This window comes from Ostrea edulis, chromosome 1 (assembly GCF_947568905.1).
Source record: "Ostrea edulis chromosome 1, xbOstEdul1.1, whole genome shotgun sequence".
Classification (NCBI taxonomy): Eukaryota; Metazoa; Mollusca; class Bivalvia; order Ostreida; family Ostreidae; genus Ostrea; species Ostrea edulis.
Genome location: NC_079164.1, coordinates 56,277,269 through 56,296,495, shown reverse-complemented (window position 1 = coordinate 56,296,495; position 19,227 = coordinate 56,277,269). Strand labels below are relative to the sequence as shown.

At 34.8% G+C, this 19,227-nt stretch overlaps 3 protein-coding genes across 4 annotated transcripts in view; 2 read left to right on the top strand and 1 right to left on the bottom strand.

The window, feature by feature from the left end:
• The window catches only part of LOC125664640 (zinc finger CCHC domain-containing protein 8-like), a 202,117-nt gene that overhangs the window by 160,017 nt on the left and 22,873 nt on the right, over positions 1 to 19,227 (top strand). The window lies entirely within an intron of this gene.
• LOC125664638 (uncharacterized) lies at positions 1,572 to 12,232 on the top strand. The gene is made up of 9 exons (XM_056154704.1): positions 1,572 to 5,120; positions 6,182 to 6,261; positions 8,457 to 8,522; positions 8,758 to 8,817; positions 9,332 to 10,016; positions 10,373 to 10,593; positions 10,977 to 11,195; positions 11,539 to 11,824; positions 12,095 to 12,232. The coding sequence occupies exons 1-8, from the start codon at positions 4,796 to 4,798 to the stop codon at positions 11,758 to 11,760; spliced, it is 1,878 nt and encodes a 625-aa protein (XP_056010679.1). The 5' UTR covers positions 1,572 to 4,795; the 3' UTR covers positions 11,761 to 11,824; positions 12,095 to 12,232.
• LOC125664632 (uncharacterized) lies at positions 13,293 to 16,401 on the bottom strand. The gene is made up of 4 exons (XM_056154694.1): positions 15,327 to 16,401; positions 15,064 to 15,233; positions 14,347 to 14,504; positions 13,293 to 14,225 (listed from the first exon to the last, which is right to left on the bottom strand). The coding sequence occupies exons 1-4, from the start codon at positions 16,389 to 16,391 to the stop codon at positions 13,639 to 13,641; spliced, it is 1,980 nt and encodes a 659-aa protein (XP_056010669.1). The 5' UTR covers positions 16,392 to 16,401; the 3' UTR covers positions 13,293 to 13,638.

The following is a 19,227-nucleotide window of genomic DNA, read 5'->3' as shown; positions in this document are numbered from 1 at the left end:
ATATTCTCTACCTGAATATAAAGCCAGTACAATCTCAGGAAAAAAATCCGAAATATACCGAATAAATAGACCTTTTTGCGTTCACCGTGCGCTCACCGTTCACCAAATTCCGTTCGCTCTGCGTGCGTTCACCGTTTGCTCACCATGCATTCACCGTTCGCTCACCATGCGTTCACCGTTCAAGTGGGAAAGTAGAACGTTTCAGGAACTGTAGACTGGTTCTACCTAAGGATACGTAGATTACAAGTTAAGTGCTGTTCCATGTAAGAATCATCCTAAAGGTGGCACATTGACTGTCAGGTATTGAGCTGATATTTATATTTATCTCATACATGTGGTGTATATTGCAAGTGAGATAAAACATTAGCTTTATCACACGCCCATTTGATAAAGCACTTTCGGTCCGAACTACTTTTGACACTGTCCCCGCTTGGATGACCTATTTCCTGTGTTGATACATCAGGGTTCGAAATTACCTCATGTCCGTAAGTCCGAGACTAGTAAAAAACATGTCAGACTAGTAAACTCTCTATAGCACTAGTCCGTACCGACTAGTGAAAATCCGGAAATCAATCTTGAATTGATTAAGATTTTAGCAAGATTTGTCTGAGTCTCTTAGATGTTTGAACTTATGGTTGATTACCTGCATGGTTAAGTGTTTGCATGACTATGACATCTTGATCTTTCAAACATATGGAGTGCGTTCGAGACCGCCGTTCTTCGAACGACCACAAATTCCTGCCGATTCTGGGGCCCGTTTTACAAAAGGTCGTAAATCTTAAGTCCTAAGTCATAAATTTGAAGAACTTACGACAGATCGTAGGACTGTTTTACAAAACGTATTGTAATCGTATATCGTAAATTCTTTTGTCGCAAGTCGTATATGGTACTCTTCAGCGCATGAAGTTGTAGAATTGACCATAGATACCGCGCGAAACCCGACGCTTTGACGCGCAGACACTGTGGAGGAAAGAAAATTGGAGCAAATTAACTTTGAATTATATATTTGCATTGCTAATTAAGCGAAGTAAATTTATTCAATTCAATCTATTGATTTACCAAACATGTTGGCATACAATCTTAATTGATACATTAATTAATAAACTACTAATTCATACTAACAGTGAAACGACTACCTAAATTGGGATGGGATAGACAGGGAATCCACACATTTTGAAGAAAATATCGCCAAAATAAATCGGGGGGGGGGGGGGGGGGGGGGGGGGGGGGGGGGGTAGTTAGGCACCGGACTGTAGCCAAAACCTGTTGATTGAATGTTAACCATTTGAAGCTGATCAATACATGTACATATAAACAATTCTTAATTACTGCATAGTATGTTATAAGCAAGCATTTTGTTTTTACATACATTGTATATACAAATGCACATGCATTTATATTCGAGTTACAAGACTAAGGTGGGAAGGGGGGGGGGGGGGTCAGATTGCTAATTATAAGTTAGTTGTGCTAATGCATGCGTATTATATGAATAATTAGACTTATTATTTGATCTCAAATTATATATTCCTAATTATCTTAATATTAATTACAGATTTCCAATATCAAGGAAATTAAGTTGATTTTTTAAAAGTTAGATTTTAAATAAGATTTATTCTTGTGTATTATAATATACATGATATACTAGGCGATATAAAATCATAATTTTACAGGTACGTGGCTGTATCAAGTGGTCTAATATAGGACGGAAAGGTGAATCTTTGCAGTTCGTTAATGGCTATATAACAAGCAATATGATGGATGATGGTACTTGTTAGGGGTTCAATCACACTTTAAAAAAAAAATGCAACACCGTCTATTTTTTCATAAATACTGATAACTGGTATAATGGGAGGATGTACATGTAGTTATTAATTAATTATTTCACTCACAATTTCTTTTTCCATTTGAAATACACTCACAATATTTTCCCAATACAGTGTCTTTCTCATACATACTAATAATTTGTATAAATCTACCATGATATTGGATAACACCGTGCAAATAAATGATGTACTAGTACATGTAAGTGCATACATGTATAATATAGGCGTACATAACTAGGCCTACATGTGGATGGGTGTGTCGAAATAAGATCTGATATGACATGCATATTCTTTTTTAAAATGCTTGAAGTAGTCAACATCATCATGATCATTGGAAAAAGTATGGTTTATGCGGGAATATACAAACATTCTAAAAAAAACATTGCAATGGGTCCTATGGCACACACTTGCTACATTTGTTTGATCCGCGCACTGACGGAAATATATATGAGTACGTAACCACATTTTGTGTGACGCAGTCATCAGAGGAAGTGACGCATTGTAGTAAACAAAGGAGGCAGGACATGCCTTTATGTGTGCAGACAATAATGAATTATGGTATGTACTTGAATAACAGCTGGTACAGCCTTGCTTCAGTTTGTAGGATGCTCTACGTCTCCCCACACTAAATCTGTTAACTCGTAGAGATACCGCCTGGGCAAACGATACCTCTCGACTACCTCAACATCACTGAGGTAGTCCAACGGATTATTTCTATCGCGAAACACCCGCAGCGCACGTTTTTTATGAGTCTCATTCATAACATTAAACATTAGAAATGCAGCCATGTTGAATTATTTTAATAACCATAGTAACAAAGATTTTATGGAGCACTTACGACAAAACTTGGGACATAGGGTCGCCCCCGGGCGGTCGTAGACTTAAGGCCGAATTTCATCGTAACTCGTAAATCCTAAATCTTTGTAAAACGGTCTCACATCGTAAGTTATGTCTTACGACTAATTTTAAGACTTACGACCTTTTGTAAAACGGGCCCCTGAACTCTGAGTACGCATCACGAGAACGGCTTCGAGGTGCAAGAACTGCATTTAGTGTGATCTAAGAACAAGCACATTTGTGCGCACATGTTCTCTAAATTCACGACTCTAACACAGGAGTTCGTAACACTATAGCTCATGGCTTGGTCAATCGAGTGAATTTTATTGACTTTATTGATAAAATTTTGAATTCCTGTGACTCTAAGAACTGAGCACGAAAACAACGGGAATGTCGATCTCGAATGCACTTATGGACATTTATAAAAGGATTAACTCGGAGGTTACTGTATGCTTCTGAAAATCTTGAATGCAAATAAGTATGGTGGTCTTTTTCTTCTGTAGGTGTCAGAAACTGAATTGCTTGCAACTGTGATGTGTTTGATTTCATTAAGTACTATTGAATAAAATGAATTAAGATAATTTAATATGATATACTTGTTTGCCCAACTATCTATTTTGTATTGCTTATAGGAGTTATGAGATTGATCACTGTTCGTTATCTTCACCTTTCATACTGGACGGACTAGTGAAATGCTTTGCAGACTAGTGAACATCAATAGTGACTAGTCCGTATGGACTAGTGCTTGAAAAAGTTAATTTCGAACCCTGTGCATATCGGTGCATGAAATAAAGCATATAACTTGTTATTCTGTATTTATTATGTCTCCCCTTCAAAGGGGAGACATATTGTTTTTGTCATTTTTTTTCTTCTTATTATTATTAGGGCTTTTGACTTTCGTCGGAAAGACCTATTATTATTGTGGGTTTTTTTATTATTAGGGCTTTTCGACTTTCGTCGGAAATACCTATTGTTTTTCTGTTTTTTTTATTATTATTAGGGCTTTTCGACTTTCGCCGGAAAGACCTATTGTTTTTCTATTTTTCTTATTATACTCGACAGATTTCTGTCAGCGTTTTAAGAGAAACGGCTAAAAATAATAAAAATGTTTCATACGATTCTTGTAGATAAAATTGCGGTGTAATGCAAATAAGCTTTTGAACATCCGGTTCTTTCACTTCCGGTTTCTACAAAGGGCTAAAGGTTTTTCAATTGGAACCAATTATCTTTGAAACGATTTGTCAGAATTTAATGAAACTTTAGATCTAGATTCACAAGACCTTGTCCTACAATAGTCATTATGAGCTCAAACTTCCAGTTCCTATTGTTTTTGAGATATGAAGGTCTAAAGTTATTAAAAAGGGGGGTGTCAGTTTGAAAAAGTACAAATAAATTTGGAAAATTATTTCAGGTATTACACATTGTTACTTGGGATAAATCAAACAAGTTTATGAAGTTTCATTGATATATCTTAAGAGCTATTCTCTGTAAGCATCAAAGTAGGCTGGAAATGTCATGTTACCAATCTTCATGAAATTTTCAGAGATTATAACTATATCATATTTGAATGTATGGGTTTGGTTATTTTTACTATATCATGCGTTGCTATGGTAACAGAGGTCATTCTTTTAGAGAAAAATCCCATATATTTTGAAATAGGAGTTTTCCAATTTGTTATCACTTTGACATTAGGGTAATTAATTATTTCAGAATGTGTATGGTGGAAACAATTAAGATATTATTCATTGTCAATTTTCAGAAATTTCTGGGTCCTGTCAAATTTATTAAATTTTTAATGGCTGCTTAAATTTGAATTAACCATTAAGAAATCAAGTATTTTCACATCTAAATAAAAAAGTTACACAGCTATTCTGAGTGCAGTTGTCAATTGTATTTTAAAGACATAAGCAATTTCATGTAAATATAAAAAAATCAGAAATGTCATATTTGATTTAAAGAAATAAATCGAAGTTGAAAATGCAACGATTTGCTTAGAAATGTGTATGAATTGGCAGGAGTTATTGCCCTTTGTGGAACTCCTCAGTATACAGTAAAGTGAAAGTAGAAATGTAAACAAACGTCTGCAACCGCAGCAGTACCAGAATGTAAAGTTGTGATGTTTTTAAGAAAAGACAATGAATTGTCATTTCAAATCACCTAATTTTGAGTGTTTCGGTGAATCATTTGTTTTGCAACAGTATAGTGAAGAGGACGTTAATATAATTTTATCAGAGGCTGGTTTGATACCAATTTGTTCAAAGTTTTCTGACTTTTCGATTTGCACACACCACTTTAATTTTTACCTGAAAGGCAACACAAACAAAAAAAGACGGAAATTTTGTGAAATACAGTTTTCCATCAGTAATCATTCTCCACGAGGGAAGAAGAGTAGAGGAATTTGTCATGCGGAAGTATTGGCAATTCACAAGCACCATGGCCTTGTTTTGCCCATTGGATCAGGTAATTTAGGATAAGTATTTCTTGATTAATTCAATTTTTTATATAAATATATTTTTATACAGTTTCATCAGGATTCATATATATTGTGTACAAAATAAATAAAAGTTAATTTCCCCATGTAGGTAGCATACGTTATTTATGATGTTTTTGAAAACACGGAAATATCATGTTTATATTATTCCTATAACAGAATTTTTAAAAGAAACAATTCCCTTACTGATCAAAAATGCATAATATTGTCTTACAATAATAATCTTTATTCAATTCTATTTTAAATAAAATACACGCATGTTTGCTTGAAATACGCCGAAATTATCAAAGGTCATAACAATTTAATCGCTCTTTATTTATCGGCAGTAAGGCTCAGTTACATAGAAGACGCTTGGGAATCTGCAAAACAAATTGATTATAAACGTTTTATTATAGATACAAAATTGCATTATGTTTATAGAGTGCACAAAGTAATTAGTTTTCAACAGAATTTTTCATACTTGTCTCGGGCAGGTAATGCATGTACAATGTACATCATCACACGTTACAATGTCAGATATATTTAGTATTTACTCCACTTTGATTTAATATAAGTATCCCAAGTAAACAACCGCGCCAATGCGCGCCTTCGGAAATAATATCATGCATATTTTAGTTCATCAGTGAAATGATGTCGTCGATTAAGCTGACGAAATGTCCAACTCCAATATTTGTTTACTGTAACCAATGGAAATACTTACGGGAGATAACTCTTTCAAGCAGTAACTTGGGGTGCCCAATGGGTTTTTTTAAAAAATCATTGATATCTGTAATATATTTCAGGTTTTTTAAAATGTATTAATCATTAATTTTTAATCATTAATTATTAATTTATCAAGTTGGGAATAGTGTTATGAGAAAAAAAAATTACATGTAATTTTTTTAAATGCAGAAATAAATAATAAGTAGTTAAAATACATACATCTCTTAGTAGTAAATTGATTTAAAATGAATTAATAAATAATACACACAAATAAATAATAATTTCTCGGCATTGTGGATTTGTGAAATGTCAAAACAAATTTTAACAGCTGCTTGTACAAGATGCCTGATGAATATACATTCCTTTATGGAAGAAAATACGAATGAAGACAGGGGATGGATGGAAGAGGTAAGCATTAGCGCTTTATGAAAAGTATGCTGGTGTGAAACATTGCTGTTCATTCCCTCATTTATTTTTTAAAAATCTATCTTTTATATCTACATTTATTTTGTATTTCTGTCACGAATTCCCAGGCATTTAAATAGTGCTACTATATTTATTTTTCATACCCATATTTCACATTCATGAGGAAATGGCTATCATCATTTCAAATAGTAAATATATTGAAGGCAAATTCATTAGAATATCAAATTATAGGATTAAACCAATCTAATTGAAATTAGATCTTCCATCCGCAGCCGGGGAGCGGATGGAAGATCTAATTTTAATTAGATTGAGGATTAAACATTATTTTTGAAGAATTTATCAATGTGTAAACTCTGGACATTTTACTCACAAACTGATTAAAAGTATGAAGCATTTTTATGTTAAAGACCCATCTCATGACCGTAGGGTCAGTGAAAATGTAGGCGGAGCCTAATCTAAACAGATGTTATTTATCTGGAGTGGCCAGGGTCTACTAAGGTGTTAGTTGCTATATCCCATGGCACTCAAAGAAATACACAGAGGCAGAACATGGTAGAAATCTACCTGTCCATGCTTTTTTATAGTTTTGATATACACAGGACCTGTCTCAGTGACCTCTGCAGAGTTTCTGTGGTCATAGTGTTTGAATAATGGTTGTATTCCTAAGGGTAGCTGACACACATTTTACACCCACCCCTCTTTCTCTCTCTCTGTCATTGACTCAATGAATAATTTCTGTTATAAATATAGAGGTATCATAAATTGATGACATAAATTATTTCAATAGGTTACAAGTTTTAAAACTTATTGTGCAAATTATTGTTTAATTTCTGATTGTGTAATTTATAATACATGTACAGGTATATAAAGGGGGGAAATTACAATTATATTGAAATTGCATTGTTCAGGGGCCTTTTTAAAAACAATTGAATTACAAGAAAACAGCAGTTGTGGACAGGTCATTTGCTATCAAAACTCAGGTATACTGGGCTTCCTCAAGATCTAAAGAATGCCTGTAGATACTGGCTGTTATTGTTATCAAAACACCTCTCTGGGGTAGCCCCAGACCACAGTGTCTGCAGATGTCACTCCACCTGAGATCTATTGTTAAATGTTTGATTGGCAGGCAGCTTACAATTTGGGGGTGTCAACTTAAAATTGGGTCTTTAAGTTTGTAAGAAAAATGTGCGGAATTTACACATCGATAAATTCTTTAAGAAGAATTTTTTATTCTTATAATTCCAATGCGTTTCCTATATTATCAATAGTTTCCCCGCACTATGTAATTTTTTTTCCGGTGAGTAAGTATACATAGCGTTTTCTATTTATTGAATGTGTAAACTCTCCATTAGGTTTATTTTTGTCCAATTGTAATAAATAACATTGGAATTTTATATATATAGATATATATATATATATATATATATATATATATATATATATATATATAACTTATTGCAGTTCCAGTTTTAAAGCAATCAAACAAATACGATAAAAGAATAGAAGTAGAAAATTGCTGATCATTCATATTTTTAAAGGAATTTAAGGCAGCCATTATGAAGATGCATCACACATCCTTAATTCTTATTAGTACATTCAATATTTAGTAAAGTAATTGTAAAGACTTTATCAGGAATTCATAATTATCTTGAACCTTCTAAAATGAAGTTTATATATTTTATTGAAATATCAGGGATTTTTTTAAGGGTCTGTAGGGGGCCGAAATAAGATCCCATTCTCAATGCTAAACAGCAGATAGTTTCCCCAAATTTTGCTTTGAAATTCCCAAACAATGAAAACAAACCAAAGCAGGGTAGTCTTATTGTTCAAATAACTTCTTCACAGGACCACAGATTACAATTTTGTTTCAAAATTGTTAAGTAAACCCAATTTCTTAGCTTCTGCTTATTTGAATGAGGTAAGCGTTGACCAAACTGAAAGTCAGAAAGCATCCAAATATACTTCATCTAGTTTGGTTTTCTTCCTACTTCTATGTATGGAACATTTTTCCCAATATCAAGCAAATATGTTGCAATTTTTCTCAATTGGAAAGGCCCAGGCCCGTGAAATCAAAACCTTAAAAAACCTAACTATGCACATTTCTCCAAACCGCTTTTGAAAAAGACTGCATGTACATATATTATTGATTCCTGAAAATTATTATTAAACTATTTTAGAATGAGACACAAACACAAATTGTTACAAGTTGTACGAAAAGGAATGAAAATGGAGAATCCCAGAGGGTGAGTTGAGTTAATTATGAGGTGTCGTAAATGCATTATCTTGTTATGGAAAAGAAATAACAAATAATTTGTAAGTAGTAACAGCTAGAAAATGACCCTCTATAAGATTTGAATATTCTTATTCATGATGATATGTTGTATTGAAGGAATGAAATATGCCTATTCTTTCAACACTAATTATTAGGAAGTCAATCTTGATATATAAAAAATTATTTTGCTCCTTTTGGCTTTACAGAGTGAAAATTTATCAACATATTCTGCTGATGACAATGAGAGTGAAATTTTCCTATCTCAAGTAAGGACTAATTGATAAACATATTTTTACAACTTTCTTTACCAAAGAAAATGTAGGTGATTCACTGAGATGCCTGGACTATATTGATCTATTGCATTCCCACTCAATCCTTTTCCTAAAATATTGTTTATATAATTCTCATATGCACCCTTCGAAGAAGAGGGGACATATTGTTTTACACCTGGCGGTCAGTCTGTTGATCAGCTATTGTCTGCTCAATATCTTACAGATAATTTATTTCTTGTATAAGTATCTGCACCTTGGCTAGTGAAGATGCAGTAACTGTAGTTGACTACCATTGTTTCTCACAAGGGCAAAGGTCAGAGTCAAGCTACCACAACAAAGGAAACCACTCAATATCTTGAGAATTCTGTACATGATACTTTGTAAATTTGGTACAGCGGTTGCCCCCAGACTGAATTACCTCATAGCTTTAATCTCTGGTCACAAAATACAAATCAAATGTTAAACTACTACAACATTATATTTCTCAAACTTATATATATATTTTCAGCAATCGTCATGCAACAGTTTTGAAATGGACAACCATGTAGACTGCCTCGATGAATTCCTTGACAATGTGAAATTGCAAACATTTTCTATCAACAGGAGAAGACGCTGGCAAACGTATTCTACAAAGGCCCAAAACATTTACCAAAACAGATTTCTAGAAATTTTAACAATCATAATTCGAATAGTATTTCCATTTGATGCCATTCAAGTGTTTGAGGACTTGAAAAGACGAGAGAATAGAAGTGTTCCAATAAACCGTGCTAGTGATTTTGATTTCTCTCACGTTGTGGAATCATACAGTAGAGCTGATACTTGGCAGCAAAAACGTCAAGTTTTGTCAGTCATTGCTTCCAAATTGCCCTTCAAAGATGTTCTAACTAAGATTCCAGAAGTAACACCTCACAAATACTATTCTGCTCTGAACCATGCAAAGACAATTGGTCCAGCACTTTCCATTCCTGATCGGGAGGTAAAAAGACAAAGAATGGATCCAGACAGACTAGATGCTTTCCTGGACTTTATTACTTTAAGCCATGTGGTTCGAGATCTTCCATATGGTGAGAAGAAAATGAAAATGTCAGATGGAACTACTCATAACATGCCAAATGTTGTACGGTGCATGGGCTCAGCCGACATAATCCATCAGTACAAAGCATACAGTCAAGAAAACAACATTGTTCCATTAGGTATATTTTAGTAATTATAAAATTGGCTAGCTATTTTGTTTCAAATTAAAAAAGAAACAAATGACATCATAAAAAGCTAATTAAGGCATATAGTTGATAATAGAAGACCTTTGTCCATCTTATAATTCAACTTTATTATGAAGGCAAACTTGATAATTGTAACATCTTGTGAAATGAAAGCATATTTTAACTTTATTATTATTCAGTCCCCCCCCCCCCCCCCCTCCCCCCAAGAAATATAGTAATAAATATGTATTAGTAATTTGACAATTCATTAATGAGAGATAACAATGTACATGTATATATTCTTGTTTGAATAAGCTATTGTCTATATTATGTTCTCTTTTAATTAACAGGAGACAGCACAATGTTTAGGATTCTCACACAGTGTGGAGCTCAAGTAAGAAAAAGTCTTGAAGGTCTGGATTACTTTGTAGCAGAAGGAGGACGTGCTTTTGTCACATTACAGGAAATTATCGACAAGCTAGTTACCAATCAAATGATATCACAAGATTGTCACAAGGATTACCATGCTTTATTGTTGCAAGCCAAACAGTACCTGAGAACAGATTTCAAGGTACAGGTACATGCAGTGCTGTTTCTCTTTATTTTATTAAGTCAACTGAGTCACTCGGGTGACCTATTGCGATTGGTCTTCATCCGTCATCATACGTCGTCCGTTAATAATTTTACATTGTTAACTTCTTCTTGAAAACTACAAGGCCAATTGTTACCATTGTTCATGTGAAACATCTCTAGGATAAGAGGAATATAGAATGTGGAATTTATGACTTTGTAGGATTTATAAGATTGATTATTGTTTGTTATCTTCCCTTTTCATATGCAAATATTATAGTACATGTATATACGAAAAACATTTACTTGAACTATTATAACTACTATGTATGACCTTGACTTTTTGATTTTAACTTGCCTTTTCATTAGATCTTACTTTTACAGATACATCTCTCTAGTGATAGTGAAGTTGCAGACCACTGTATGCTGCATGCCCTAAGCGATACTAGGGAAGTTGGTTTGATGAAGGAATGCAGTCACAGTCATGAAATGATGTGCGAAAGTTGTGAGCAGATAAAGGACTTTCTTTCTTCTCTAGAAAACATATTATCTAGTTCTTCAGTAGATACAGGTGGAGATGAGATAAACGATCTTCAATTTAAGGTAAATCACAACCTTTAAAAACCAAATCCAAACTCTTTATAGCACATGTACATCTATGTGCATGATATACAAAATAAGATTTAAGTAGAGAATTATGTCTTCAATATTGATCAATGAGGGTTCGTTATGATTTGTATCAATTTGGAGTTTCATAATTTATTATATACCCATCAACAATCTGTGTTTTGATACTGTTAAATTCGCACAGTGTGATCCAAATTCTCGCATTACCACTACACTCCATATCATATCTCTCTCAACCTAATGATATCACAATGCAAATTAATGCAGTAATGATATATATTTATAATATAAAAATTGGGTTTCTCTTTCTCAAAAATAGATGCAAAAGGCAACGCAGAGTATCTGGAACCTAAAGAAACACATTATGCGATGCAAAAATCAGGATCTTGCCAGAACCCATCTCTTTGAAAAAATGCCTTATGAAGAGGTCTTATTGATCTGTGACTGGGCAATGAAGTTCCTACCGCGCAAGTTCCGAGAGGACCAATGTGATTGGTTTGGGAAGAGATATTCCCTGGCATATCTGCATGGCTTTTTGTAGGAGAGATGACGGAAGTATCGGGAGCCTTGGATTTGTTCATCTATTTGCAAATCAAATCTCACAGGTACCAGTTGACTTTAATATAAAGTGTAACTATTCACACGTTGTCTCTTATCTCTATACATTATATCAGGGTCGGAGGGGGAGAGGGCTGGTGGGTTGCTTATGAACACTTTACCTTTTAATGCCAACATGTTTTAATTAATTAAGAGTTAAAGGAGCAATATCAGTGGTAGAAATATACCTATGTTAACTAGTATATTTTAGGATACTGAATAGATAATTCAATTATCAGACCTTTAATAATTCTGCTTCATTTTTCATTTGATTTAAGGACAGCCATGTTACACTGAGTGTGATAAGTGATGTCATGGACCAGATCCAAGGCATCCATGGAGCCCATGTAAAATTTCATCTATGGTCCGACAATGCAGGTTGTTACAAGTCGACGGAGATGCTGGCACACCTATTTCATTGTGGCCTTGTGAAAACGTATAATTTTTGTGAGTCTCAAAATGGAAAAGGGCCATGTGATAGGACGACTGCTACTATTAAGTCAGCAATCAGGAGATATGTCAACCAAGGACATGATGTAGTTACAGCATATACAATGAAAGAGGTTAATATATACAGCTTTAGGTTTGGGTGAACATTACTAGTTCAAGGTTAAATAAATTTTTAGTATATCTTTGTAGTTTTGATGGTTTTACATATGCAGAAATCTATAAATCTAATGAATGTAAGAAATAGCATTGTGTGTGTTTTGGTTAATGAAAACAAAAAGGATATATGCAGTTACAAAATATATTGAAAACATTCACAAATGAAATCACATTATTTGTTTGAATCTAGGCAATAGACCAGTCAATGAAAACTGTAAAATACAGAGTCACTGTGGTTGGTGAAATGGGGCCTGACACCAGCAAAGGTCGTGTAAAACCGATACCAGGTATTTCAACCTACAACAATTTTGCATTCTCACCTGCTGGAATTAGAGCATGGAAAGCTTACTTAGTTGGAGAAGGTGTGTAAAAAATTACATTTTCTTCATTTTCGATATTCTTTTACTTTATCATATACTGGATGAACTGACCATAGAATAACTTTTTATACTTGTCCAGGAAAGTTGATATCATCCTCAGACCTCCCACTGATGGAATCTTATCCAAGGAAAATAGAAGTTCCGCAAGACGCCAATGAGATTGCTTTTCACAATCTTCCCCCAAAAATTGAAAGAGCGGAAAATGTGTTCACTTGCACAAATGAGGGCTGCATACTCTCGTTTTCATCATTCCTACATTTGTCTAATCATCTAATGTTTGGCTGTTGTGAATGTTCATATGAATGTCAATCTAGCAAAGGGTGTGACATTACCAAAAAAATGTATGTTACTAAAATGTCAAAGTCCATTGCCTCTAATATATCTGTGTTCAATTTTAATTAGTCTTTTATAGTATCTTTTGATTGTGAAACAACAAACAACACACTGTCACATCCATGGGAAGCTTTGGGGGGGGGGGGGGGGGGGGGGGGGGGGGGGGGGGGGCTAGGGTCAGAAAATGACAAATCCGCAAAGAGGGGTGGTACCCACAGGCACCTACTTAATATATTTCCTATTAAGGCCACATAAAATTAATTCTCTGGTTCTCAGGCCAATTTTCTCAAAAACAGATGAGGGAGGGAGGCTTTTTTTTTTTCTTTTTATTCGTACCAAAACAGATGAGGGAGGCTTTTTTTTATTTGCCAACTTGACATAAAACATATAACATCAAGCAAATTCTTTATTGTACCGTCACTATACATATGAAACAAATTTAACACATGCTATCTTAACAAATTGTCTTGTGTGGTCAAAATAATAAAGCATATGTACTACAGTTAAGTTGCATAGTGTTTTTTCCCTTCATTTTTTCTGCTTTTTTGCCTCAAGCTCTGAACATTTTTCCTTTTCAATGGAGGCTGTAACTTAGAAACCACACAATCTGGACACATAGGATATTGTCCCTCTTCAGTATCTGTGTCTTGTGCCCCACAGTGGTAGCAAATTGGAGGAAATACACCAGAACTGTAATAGGGTACCTCAACAGGAGAAGTGCATGATAAATTCGATTTAACAAATACTTTCTCCAACAGAGCACTGATACGAGGTGCTCTGACGGGATCCTCTGGTTTTAGTTCCTGAAGTTCAGAACCACACGAAAACTGATAGAGCCCAAGAATCCTTTTCAGAATTGCACTTTCTTGTGCACTCAGTTTGTTTGCACTGTATATGACTCTAGGCTTTTGACAATCTATACAGGTTACTGTCTGATTCACTGTTTTGGCGGTCTGTGCAGATGGACTGAAAGGAATTCCATGGCCGGTAGAAACTGCGTTTGATTTTTTTGCTGACAATGACGGGCAGTGCTCCTCTGTGGTATCGGTGCCAAAAACCTCCCTGAATTCTTTGAAGTGTCCTTCTTCTCCTAAAACATAATTGATTAGAAATAGGACAATAAAATAATATTATAAATTAGCCTACTTAGTAGATATTGAAGTGAATGGATGAGATGAGTACTACATGTACATGTATCAAGGCTTAAATACCTGGAACTGGATCTGGAAAGTTATGTAGCTGGCTGAAAATATCAATAGGGAGTCTTGGGGGTGCACATATCTGACAGTCACTGGCACCACACTTCTTCACAGTAAAGAAGTAAGTCCTGGATACACAGCAATGATCAATAAACTCCACAAGCTTTGGGCTAGAAATTTGAACATATATATTAAGAACCATTAAATGCATACAAACATTTTTTTTTACTGCAAGTGACAATATATAAATATTTCTATATTATAAAAATATAGGTATTTAAAGGCAAAAAGGATGGAAAATAGATATAGTTAATAAGAAATAGCAGTGCATACAAACTGCACATGAGGTAAGGCATCATGCCAGCTTGAATGAAATTTCAGCTTTAATACTGGATTTTTAGTGAATAATGACAAAATTGCATGAAAAATTGACAAAATAACATTTTCACTGGCATGATGGAAACATCAGAGGAATAATCCCAACCTATATTTAAAGCTACACAGAGTGCATTCATTTACATTCACCACACACAAGATTATAAGCTGCACATTAGGTATTAATAGACTGACTACATCAGAACTTACCACTATTTTAAAATAAATATTGGTTGAAAAAAAACACATTTAATGATAACATCAATTAGGACATTTCCTCTCAACTTGCAATTTATATCTTATAAAAAAGAATGCTGTTTTTTATATGCAAAGGTAAATGATAACTGTACATACCAATCCTTCAAACTTTTCTTTAAGTCATTCTGTCGTTTTCCAACAGGTGGGTTTCCAAACTTGGACAACTCTCCCCAAAGTCCATCAAGATCTGTTTCAGAAGCAGAGTTGAACAACTTGAATTGCTTATCTTTCAATTTCAGACGTCCAAACAGCTGAGACAGAAGAACCTGTGATATATAGGCAATTCATATAAATTCATCATACCAACAATAACATTAATAATCATAAAGGTTTATAACATGGCTGCAATTTATACTTACTTTCACTGGTTCAATTGAGTCAATCATCTCCTCATGGAATTTGGGATCTTTAGCAATATCCCTAAGCTGCTGAAGTCCACTGGCTGATTTGAGTTTCTGCTCAGTTTCTGCTGAAGTTTCTTTCCTCATCAATCCAACTGCCTGTAGAGCCAAATTCAGAATAGACATCACACGTTCTGGTGGATTTTTCCAAGATGCCAATGGTGGTGTCCTTGCTGCTACGATCATGTCGTAATTTCCACTGAGAAAAAGGCATATAATGGATAGCTGGACTGAGAGAAATGTCAGTCTGTGATCAGGTCCACCATCTGTATAGATACACAAAATAGGCTTTGTAAGTCCTTCCTTCCTCAAAATATCTTTAAGCTCCGCAATGTGACGCAATGGACTGGAAGGTTCTAAAGCTAAATCCTTCACACCAACATACACTTGGCCTCTATAAAAGGACCCTTCACTCACAGATTCTGGTATGTCAATCAACATTGTTACACTTGGTACAATACTGAATTTGGTAAAGTCATGATCGGAGACTGCAAACACTTTATCTGCAGCAACAACCACTCTCTTTCCCCGCTCTACTGCTGCCACTGGGTGACCTGGTTCTCCAACTTTGCAGTGGTGTTTATCATCCATAGCCACAAGCACACAAAAGTCTCTGAACTTCACTGCAAACTCTTTGAGGTATCTAAATGCAACTGATGCATAATGGAGGTCAACATGCGTCTTTCTAAGCTGCCGACTTTGAACTTGGAATTTGACCTTTAAACTCCCAGTATACTGTAATGATGCAAGAGCTGATGGGTTCTTGGGTGCAAACTGTAGACGCAGCCATTGTTCTGAAGGTATCGGTGTATTTTCAGGGCATATATCTTTAACTTGTTGAAGAAGGTCAGGCACTGACATGGCTTGGGCAAGGTGTGTGAAACGATCATGTCTTCGTTCATCAACAGCAGTCTCTACAACACTTTCCAAATATTGCTTAGCATGGTCAAAGAAAATGTGATATCTGGAGGGTTGTCCTGTATTATGATGCCTGAGGTCCGTAATTATGTCAGGATCTTCCATTTCAAAAGCTTGTTGCACTCAAGTCTATTTCTTTTTCGGATTCATTTTCTCCCAAACTGCAATCCCCTGCTAAAGATTTGTAGATGTACCTTGCATCACTTGTCTTCAAACTGCAAAGTAAAGATGCTTTGTTTATAAATGCTCTTCTCATTGCACGAGTGTGGTATGAGGGAAGGTCTTTGCTCAAAGTCTGAATGACATCCGAGTTCTTTTGCATGATGTCACTATCAGTCTCGGAAACACATCCAGGAATCTTCCAAAGAAAATTGTGCGACCCAAGGTTATTGCCAGCACTGAACTTTAGGTGAACACATTTGTATGGTAATCCTTGTTTGATGTTGTCTAGAAAATAACGACGCTCTCTTGTGTTCTGAGGTGTATATTCATCTAAACATATTGGCTTGAACATCTCTAGTTTTTCGACACAGTCTACAAGAGTTTTGTACCGAGATGCGGCACCAGGTTTCACAACATAGCATGGTCGTATGACAGTTACACTCTTTGTTTCATCCAAGCTTCCCACAGGAAACATGAGTTGTCTATTTTCATTCATTTTCTCTGCTTTCTGCTTTAAATACTCAATATACTTGTGAAAGCTGTCTGATAATGTTTGAGCAGCAGTCCTGATAGGTGCCCACATCACTTTGGAAATCCATGTTTTCTCTAGACAAGCATCTAAATGACAAGCTAACGACAACAGGGTTGATTGACTCAACTCACCCCTCTTATGTTTATGGTTTTCGGGTACATTGTAACCAAACAGATTTTCAAAAAGAACTGGAAGAGCAAAACACCGATCTCTGAGGGTATCAACAAATGGGTCTATTGTCCAAATACAGTTAGTTAAAGCATTTATGAAATCTTTACCTTCATCTATTGTCATTGGTGTAAAACCCAAGCCTGCGTTTCCCAACAAATATAAAATTTTGTTGTAAACAATTCGCTTATTGTTTGTAATTTTGGCATCTTCAGAGAATGGCTCTGGAAGGCAAAGTTTACGTGCGTTAAAAACCAACACGTCGTTGATATTTCTGGTGGCTCTTCCCGGTTCTTGACAATCCTTGGCATTATTATTATGATCATCGGCACTATCATTGTCGAAATGTGCAGAAACATCGGCGGGCTTGGTTTCACACACTGTATATCTCACAAAGTGGCCGAAAACAGGTATCGTTGACGATACTTTATTTGTAATGATTGCAGAGTCTAATTTGTTCTTGTTCTTACCGACACTAACGGAGACAGCGGCATTTTTTAATTTCTCAGGAAACGTCCAGCTTCCCAAATCGAACTTCATTGCTTTCACACCCTCATAAAGATCTAGGAAGGTACATCCCTCCGAATATCCCTCTATAATTGTCCATGGTAGAATGAACACTGCTCCTTGTCGAATACTTATTGACACAATAGACATTCTCAAAATAATGCTGCAACCACGTTGTTATACATCGGAAGTCTTTATTGCGCACGACAAACGAAGATTTCCGGTATTCGGTATTCTCTGCTAAATACAGCTATTCGTATACTGAGACAGGAGGAGCTCCGAATAATGCGGAAGTTTTGAAAAATTGAATGCGGAATTTTTTTTTCCGGATACATCGCCGCATTACCTACTTTTTATTTTATTAAAAATGCAATAAAATTTGCAATGCGGGCACCTCAAAACAGATGCGCGCGGGCCTGAGAACCGTAATTTCAATTTTATGTGGCCTAAGTTATAATGGATTTAAAACACATATGTATTAGTATGAAGTATATGAAACATTGGATTCTGAGGATGACTCCCATTCTCGATGTAATTTCTGCTTCCCTTGCTTATAATTAAAGCATTTTGATTTCACAAAATGCTGACCTCACAACATTATTGGATACAATAGTTACCGTTCTGTTACATTTTCCATTTCACGTTTTAGCAACACTCAATTACAGCAAATTATTGCATAAATTTAACTTCCATCAGTGACAACTATGAATTCTTCCATGTTTATAGTGAATGTGAGAGAACACTTTCCATGACAATTAAGTAGCACATTTCTGTCTTCAGAAATCAGTTTTATAGTAATGTATAGTAATTTTCCTCAAAGCTACAAGAAATTATATGTAGCAACGAAATGATTTAAATTATCACTGGTATGCTAATTTGAGCAACCATTTTTATATTTATATGTACAAAGAGAATGTGACACTGAGATACAGTTTTCACTGTCACATGGTAAAATGCAGACCTGTAATGCTTTCAGGTACAAATAACGTACTTTTCAATTTGTTACCGTTTTATGATAAAATCATAAAATATGGTTGCTATGGCAACTAAAATGTTTCTGAAACATGAGAACATTGTGTTTATACTAAATTAAATACATTAAGGGTGTTATATCGATAACTGTTTGAAATTTGGCTCATATATCCAAATTGTGAGATTTTTCATATTACCATGGCAACCAAACTTTGAAGGCATATTATTTTATTTAGCAAAATAAGACATCGGTTAATTTTTTATATTTCACACATAATGTCATGAATTAAAACATACATAAATTTTCACAGATGTATGTTGTTGTGTTTTCCTGTAAATGATGCCATAAAATGGCCTTAAATCGATTTTTTTCATAAATTGGCAAAATGCCAAAACAATGATTTTTCAACTTCAGAAACGATAGGCAATGCAATCTTGATTTATTGATGTTTTATTATGTGTTTGTTATGCTGAACCTAATCTTTTAGTAAGCAATGAAGAAATTTGTACAACATAAACATTAATTTGTTTTTCTTTAATTAAGTACTGGCCAAAATCGAACATTTTTAAGCATCTTCGGAGTCATTTTATAGGTGTTCT

Bases quoted from the DNA above. Each gene is read 5' to 3' on its own strand.
- LOC125664632 (XM_056154694.1), bottom strand. From the start codon at position 16,391: ATGGAAGATCCTGACATAATTACGGACCTCAGGCATCATAATACAGGA. The intron at 15,234-15,326 runs GTAAGTATAAAT...TATATATCACAG, and splicing joins ACTCAATTGAACCAGTGAAA to GTTCTTCTGTCTCAGCTGTT. The intron at 14,505-15,063 runs GTATGTACAGTT...TCAAATTTCTAG, and splicing joins AAGAAAAGTTTGAAGGATTG to CCCAAAGCTTGTGGAGTTTA.
- LOC125664638 (XM_056154704.1), top strand. From the start codon at position 4,796: ATGAATTGTCATTTCAAATCACCTAATTTTGAGTGTTTCGGTGAATCA. The intron at 6,262-8,456 runs GTAAGCATTAGC...AAACTATTTTAG, and splicing joins ACAGGGGATGGATGGAAGAG to AATGAGACACAAACACAAAT. The intron at 10,594-10,976 runs GTACAGGTACAT...TTACTTTTACAG, and splicing joins ACCTGAGAACAGATTTCAAG to ATACATCTCTCTAGTGATAG.